The 7,903-nt window shown below is 48.3% G+C and overlaps 1 protein-coding gene across 4 annotated transcripts in view; it reads right to left on the bottom strand.

Moving 5' to 3' along the window:
* Positions 1-2,517: 2,517 nt before the first annotated feature.
* Positions 2,518-7,903, bottom strand: part of LOC139229763 (discoidin domain-containing receptor 2-like) — a 182,145-nt gene continuing 176,759 nt past the window's right edge. For all 4 annotated transcript variants that reach the window (XM_070861338.1, XM_070861340.1, XM_070861341.1 and 1 more), the window contains one exon: positions 2,518-7,895. In XM_070861338.1, coding sequence (XP_070717439.1) covers positions 7,755-7,895 — 141 coding nt within the window. In that variant the 3' untranslated portion in view covers positions 2,518-7,754. The remainder of the gene's footprint in view (positions 7,896-7,903) is intronic.

The raw sequence follows: 7,903 nt of genomic DNA, 5'->3' as shown, positions 1-7,903 counted from the left end.
GATAAGGGGGTTGACTTATGATGGGTTGAGTAGTTTGGGCCTGTACTCATTGGTGTTTATAAGAATGAGAGGTGATCTTATCGGAACATATAAGATAATGAGGGGGCTCGACAAGGTGGATGCAGAGAGGATATTTCCACTCATAGGGGAAACTAAAACTAGGAGACATAATAAGGGGCTGCCCATTTAAAACTGAGATGAGGAGGAATTTCTTCTCTGAGGGTTGTAAATCTGTGGAATTCTCTGCCCCAGAGAGCTGTGGAGGCTGGGTCATTGAATATATTTAAGGCAGAGATAGACAGATTTTTGAGCAATAAGGGAGTAAAGGGTTATGTGGAGCGGGCAGGGAAGTGGAGCTGAGTCCATGATCAGATCAGCCACGATCGTATTAAATGGCAGAGCAGGCTCGAGGAGCCAGGTGGCCTACTCCTGCTCCTATTTCTTATGTTCTTATGTAACATCATGGTTCCCCGAATCTAGCACCACCGCAGTTCTCTTTATGTTCCTCTAATTGTTTAGGTTATTACGAGCTACAAAAGAGATTGAAGACCCACTAAGGGTGAGAATTGACTATTGCCTTTTACTAAAAGGCACTAAAGGACACAATTTCATTTATACAGAGCCCTTCACGACCTGAGGATGTCCCAAAGCAATTTACAGCCAATGAAGCATTTTTTTTTAAAAAGTGTAGTCACTGTTTTAATGTAGGAAACGCAGGAGGTAATTTTCGCACAGAAAGATCCCACAAACAGCGCCGCGGTAATGACCAGATAATCCGTTTTTATAGCAATGTAGGTTGAAGGATAAAGGTCGGCCCAACTCCCGGCTCTTCGTCGAAATAGTGGCACGGGATCTTTAATGTCCTCCCAAGAGGGCAGACGGGACGTCGGCAATTTTCCCAGTTATTTTTTTGGGGTCACCCGGCCCCTTCAAAGGGGCTGCGCAGTCCATTCAAAACATGGCGCACCCGTGGTTTGACTATTGGCAAGCCGGCTGCGTGGGAACCCAGCTAACAGGACATTAAACTGAGGACATTAAAATGGCTCATTCGAAAGAAAGCTCCCTCAGCACTGCACTGGGCATGTCAGCCTAGATATTTGTGGTCTTATGCTCTACAGCGCTGTAGTGATACCTTCCCTCCTGTATGGTTCAGAGACATAGACTATATACAGTACACACCTCAAATCGCTGGAGAAATACCACCAATGATGTCTCCGCAAGATCTTGTACTCCATCCCTCTCGGGGATTTGCAAGAGCAGGGAGGTCCTTCTGCAACTGTACAGGGTATTGGTGAGGCCGCACCTGGAGTACTGCGTGCAGTTTTGGTCACCTTACTTAAGGAAGGATATACTAGCTTTGGAGGGGGTACAGAGACGATTCACTAGGCTGATTCCGGAGATGAGGGGGTTACCTTATAATGATAGATTGAGTAGACTGGGTCTTTACTCGTTGGAGTTCAGAAGGATGAGGGGTGATCTCATGAAAACATTTAAAATAATGAAAGGGATAGACAAGATAGAGGCAGAGAGGTTGTTTCCACTGGTCGGGGAGACTAGAACTATGGGGCACAGCCTCAAAATACGGGGGAGCCAATTTAAAACCGAGTTGAGAAGGAATTTCTTCTCCCAGAGGGTTGTGAATCTGTGGAATTCTCTGCCCAAGGAAGCAGTTGAGGCTAGCTCATTGAATGTATTCAAGTCACAGATAGATAGATTTTTAACCAATAAGGGAATTAAGGGTTATGCGGAGCGGGCGGGTAAGTGGAGCCGAGTCCACGGCCAGATCAGCCATGATCTTGTTGAATGGTGGAGCAGGCTCGAGGGGCTAGATGGCCTACTCCTGTTCCTAATTCTTATGTTCTTATAGACACACCAACATTAGTGTCCTCAACCAGGCCAACATCCCCAGCATTGAAGCACTGACCACACTCGACCAGCTCCGTTGGGCGGGCCACATTGTCCGCATGCCTGACACAAGACTCCCAAAGCAAGTGCTCTACTCGGAACTCCTACACGGCAAGCGAGCCCCAGGTGGGCAGAGGAAACGTTTCAAGGACACCCTCAAAGCCTCCTTGATAAAATGCAACACTCCCACTGACACCTGGGAGTCCCTGGCCCAAGACCGCCCAAAGTGGAGGAAGAGCATCCGGGAGGGCACTGAGCATCTCAAGTCTCATTGTCGAGAGCATGCAGAAACCAAGCGCAGGCAGCGGAAGGAGCGTGCGGCAAACTAGTCCCACCCACCTTTTCCTTCAACAATTGTCTGTTCCACCTGTGACAGAGACTGTGGTTCTCTTATTGGGCTGTTCAGTCACCTGAGAATTCACAGAGTGGAAGCAAGTCTTCCTCGATTTTGAGGGACTGCCTATGATGATGAGATATTTGTGCTCATAAGTGGGAATTGAACCCACAACCTTCTGACTCAGAGGCGAGAGTGCTACCCACTGAGCCACAGCTGGTTACCTAAAAAGGAAGAGTTAATAACACGATTGCCATGCGTGTATTTTTTAACCAGTCAAAGGAGACTTTATTACAAACATCTAGAAAAATGCAAGCATGAATAGGACCTACAGAGAAGCTCCAAAGTGATTTCATATATATTACTGTAAAAATTTCTTTGTAAAATATGTACACATCCTCAACAGAATCCAGGACACTTCGAATCCAGCATAAGACAAAAGGATTAGAAAAAAAAAAATTATCCATCAACATGTCACAATAACCAACATTTGTTAAACATCTACACTACACAAATACTTACACACCGACAATAATTTTTAACATCCGGATTACCAGCTACTCTTTACACGATTCAAAAACACGTCCACCATGTTCCTAGCTTCTGGGTCGAATGTTTATAACGTTTAGTTTGATCAGTAGTTGAGTTCCGTAGACAGCTCAATGCATCTCGTCAGACCGAGAGAAGCACTGAGGGCCTAAAGCTTTAGAAACAGTCATTGTTATGGAAACAGGGTGGGGTTGAATGAAGCACAACGTCTATCTGAGAATGGTGGTGAAGGAACCCCAGGTATTCACAAAGTAGCCCCAATGCTGCCAGGAGCAAGGCTTTATGCATCTCCCAACCAGGACTCTTATCAGTTCAACCAATAGCTTCCATGGGTAACTTACAGCATTGGGTCGGCCTCCCATTTTATACCCTGCCCCATTTTATTTTCCACTGAGGCCAATAGAAAGGAAAATCTGACAGGCTTGTTAATATAGGGGAGCATAGGAACAGGAGGAGGTCATTCAGCCCCTCAAGCCTGTTCCACCATTCAGTGAGATTATGCTGATCTGTATCTTAACTCCATCCACCTGCCTTGGTTCCATATCCCCTTAATACCATTGTCGAGCACAAATCTATCGCTCCCAGATTTAAAATGATTAATTGAGCGCACGTCTCCTGCTTTATGTGGGCGAGAGTTCCACATTTCTACCACCCTTTGCGTGGCGAAGTGTTTCCTGACTTCTCTCCTGAACCTGGCTCTGATTTTGTTATGTCCCCTTGTCCTCGGCTCCCCCACCAGCGGGAAGAAATTCTCTCTATCTACCCCATCAATTTCTTCCAAATTCCTAAAAATCTCAATCAAATTCCCCTTTAACCTTTTATATTCCCGGGAAGCCGAGACCAGTTTATGTATTTTGACAGGGGAAGGTGAGGGGGCAGGGGGTTGGGTTATCTGATTCCATCAGTTTTCTGTTGGGTTACAGGTGCTCCCTGCCATGCACCTGGAATTGCCCAAAGCTAACGGTTGTGCTAGTGAAATCTTATCTGAATTAAGAAACTGGGACGAGGAAAAACCTCAAAAATAATTGCGAATCGCCCTGGATTCCGCCCATTGATATTGGGAGGGCTGCCAGAGTAGGAGGTCCTGAAGCAGAGGAAGACACAGTGTCATTGGGAGGAGGGCGTGGCAGCGAGATTGGTTTTGAATCACTCTAAGCGCCAGCACAAACACGATGGGCCGAATGGCCTCGTTTTAAAAAATGTATTCGTTCACGGGATGTGGGCATCGTTAGCAAGGCCGGTATTTGTTGGCCACCACTAACTGCCCTCGAGAAGGTGGGGGCGACAACTGAGTGGCTTGCTAGGCCATTTCAGAAGGGCAGCTAAGATGTCAACCACGTTGCTGTGGGTCTGGAGTCACATGTAGGCCAGACCGGGTAATGGCAGCAGATTTCCTCCCCTAAAGTAAACCAGTTGGGTTATTAACGACAATCCGACAAGCTTCATGATCACCATATGGTAATAGCTCCCCGTGTCGTTTCTAGCCCAGAATTTGCTGTGCAGCAATTAATGGGAACAAGGGGAGGCTGGATGAGCACATGAGGGAGGAAGGAATGGAAGGATATGCTGATAGGCTGAGATGGAGAGGGGCGGGAGGAGGCTGGTGTGGCGACAACTGCAGAGTGGACCCTGCAGAGCCGAATGGCCTGTTTCTGTGCTGCAGACTCGTTGCAACTTTACGTAACTATGAAGGGTCAATAATGCACAGGAACAGTGAGGTGCTCTGCTCACGTAAGCAACGAGAAGCGCAAGCAGAAATTCAAACTACAGTCGGAAAATCTCATTTCAGTGGTTGCAAACTTCAACCGAATGGAACGAATGGTAACTTTAACCTTGCTCAGTGGGCGGGGAAAGCCAGGGGATTGGGCGGAACGCTATTTTCCACCCCCGGCCAGTATTGCTCTCTGCTGCCTGCAATGGAGACTAAAAATGGGCGGCTTGAAAGGCCGGCAGTCCGCCTGATCCTGTGGGATGAAAATGAGGGAAAATGCGACGAGGGCCCAGAAAAAAGCCCTACTGCCTCAGACTCGCTCCCAGAGGGCTGACCGAACTAGACCCTACCAATCAAGATCGTGGGCCAGGCGATTTGAACGCAACCGAGGGTGGGGGTAATCATTTGGGGTTACCCCGGGGATAGGAAGCCTCTCCCATTCCACGGGATCAGGGGCCAAGAAAAGATTCTCCAAATTGGTGATGTCATAAAGGACACTTGAGGAGCAGCCCATCGACGAACAGTCGAAAACTGTCCCAGGTTTCACTACCAGAGCCCCAAGGTCGGGTTCCATACAGGGGTGTGAGTCTAAATAATTGTCGTTGTCGTACCTGGTTGGTTATTTGTTCGTTATCATTGATGTATTTGTTTGTTGTAATAACGCGTGTCTGTTATAATAAAGCTTTGTATGCATGGATGGGGAAAGATTGGATGGGCTTGGGTTGTTTTCTTTGGAATGGAGGAGGCAGAGGGGAGGTGTACAAAATTATGAGGGGCCTAGACAGAGTGGAAAGGAGGTCCTATTTCCCTTAGCAGAGGGACCAACAACCAGGGGGCATAGATTTAAAGTAATTGGTAGGTGGTTTAGAGGGGATTTGTGGGAAAATGTTTTCACCCAGAGGGTGGTGGGGGTCTGGAATGCACTGGGGCAGAAACCCTCATCGCATTTAAAAAGTACTTGGATGTGCACTTGAAATGCCGTAACCTACAGGGCTATGGACCAAGAGCTGGAAAGTGGGATTAGGCTGGGTAGCTCTTGGTGCAGACACGATGGGCCGAAATGGCCTCCCTCCGTGCTGTAAATGTCTATGATTCTATGACTAAAGGGTGATTAACCTGAACCTCGCGACACTGACCCAGTTTCGCCTCTATCTTGGGGGTGGCTTCCAATGCTGGGCGAGACCTGTGCTGGCCGCCCGACTTCAGGAAAGATCAACCCGGCCCTCCCCTCGCAGCCGAGTACCCGTGGCCCTCCTTGGCCTATGATGATTTTCTGGACGAGCCATGCAAAGACTCGAAACAGGCCCTCAATTGATGGGACCCTGTCCCACGAGTGTAGCCAAATTAGGTTGAAATCACCCCTCCCTAATTAAATCCTCTGCCCGATTTGAGAACCGGCCCATGGAGGCGATGGCTTGCTTCGTCTCAGATTGATGTGCTGATGTTCGTGTCGCTAAGCCGCGGTGGGGAAAGCTCAAGGGTTCACAGGGAAAGCTCAAGGCAGTGGAACTCCGGGATAATCGAAGCAGTGCTACAGTGCACAATGAAGTCATTTAAGTCTGTGGTTGTCTTTCTATGCAGTAGTCAGTCAGATGTTTAATCAGTAGTGGCTCTACGGATCTATCCCCTCCTCGGACGCCTCCAACATCGGAAGTGGCCCCTCTCAGTAGTTTCTTGGCCCTCATCGACATTATCGGGGTGCTTCCTATTGAAGGCAATCTCTCATTAATGGCCAGCTCTCTTCAACCGTCCTCCAGCCTTCCAGCTCAAAGAACCAGGTGATACGCAGTGTTTACGGGCCACTGTCCGAATTCATGCCCTCGCCGCCTCTACCCAAAGCAATAGTTACCCGCGCTAAGAAAATAAATCACCAATCCAATTTGCAGTTCATTCGGTGCGCAGCAAATGAAACCATCCCTAAAGCACTTGCTGGAGGTCCTACTAGATACTACCAAGTAGTCGTTTGGAAAGTCTGTCGATTTGATTAGTACAAGTGTCTCTTAATGCTATTAGTAAGTACCGTCTGATGATTGGCTAAAGCATCGCGCGTTGCTTTAAGAGCAGACCCTAGCATCGTGAACCCCTCCTCTCATTACAGGGGAAGAGGGGGGGGTGCAGATCCAAGTCATTTTACAGTAATCCCAATGATGGCCCAGATTGGGAAGCCAATGCTGCAGGAATTCCGTGATCCATCATGAATTCATCCTGTAGCTCCCTTGGCGGCCTCCTTGGGGCGGCGGGAGGAAAAACAAATCTCCACTTCAGTAGTAGTTGTGTTCTCGAGTTAAACTGGGCTGGCGAATCACAACATTCTTGACGGAGTTGGACCTACAATCCAATTCTACTACTTCTTCTTCCTGTGATTGTAGTAAACAATATAACAGCAACTTTGCCTCTCTCATTCTGATACACACACACATATTCTAGGTCTCCCATCCATTGACTTTGAATGGTTGGCCAATCTGTCCCATTCTTCCTCGCTTTCTCCGTATTATAACTTCTTGCCACATATCCATATTTTCTCTTTGTCCGACGGTCACTTGAATTCTTAGTAGTCAAAAAAAACATTCTGTATCACAGTAGTACGATGTGTCCAAGGCTTGAACAAAGGTGAGATGACGCGTGGAACGTCCCAACAGTGATGGCGCCTCATTGGTATTGAAGCTGAGATGAAACGCGTGATAATCTTTGCAAGGGAGAGAGATGTAGTGGAACACTCTCACCCGACGCAAAGTTTCAAGTTCCAGTGTTTCCCGACAAGGAGGGAGTGCTACCTTCAATCAATCCTCAACAGGCATTTCCCCCCCTCCCTCCCCCCCACCGCCTTTCCCAGGCTTTTGCCCTGGGGGGGGTGGGGGGGACAATTGGCACCCGAGCTCAGTTTTGGAAGAGTATTGAGTGTCCTCTCGTTGGGGGAACAGCAGTCGTAGGCAAATCGATCGGGAGTGTCGGAATCGAATACGTCAGTTTCTACTCCGGGAAGCAAGACGAAATGTAACGACCGATAGACTAAGTGCATAAGATTGGGTTTCACTCAAGTTCCATTCTTCGGATGGCTGCTCCAGAATTGAAGAAAAGTGACCATCAAACACCAGAGATTAACCTACCCCACCCCCCCACCCCACCCCCACGGCCCCCCAAAAGAAAGTTTCGGCAGCGCTGTTGGCTCCCAAAAGACCCCCTTTTTCTGTGATCGTCTTTCCATCTTGGTCACCGCAGAGATTATGCCATCCAGTATGCGCGCTGGAAGTCCCCTTACAACATATTCATAGCGTCCTCTGTTAGGAACTGGTGGATCTGCTGAAACGTTGGCCGGTCTTTCGAGTCCCGGCACCAACAGCGGACCATCACATCGTACAGAGCTTGCGGGCAAATCACCGGGCGGGGAAGGTACACCTGCGGGA

The sequence above is a fragment of the Pristiophorus japonicus genome, chromosome 19 (assembly GCF_044704955.1).
Source record: "Pristiophorus japonicus isolate sPriJap1 chromosome 19, sPriJap1.hap1, whole genome shotgun sequence".
NCBI lineage: Eukaryota > Metazoa > Chordata > Chondrichthyes > Pristiophoridae > Pristiophorus > Pristiophorus japonicus.
The sequence above is the reverse complement of the archived record's forward strand: the minus strand, read 5'-3'. Positions and strand labels throughout refer to the sequence as shown.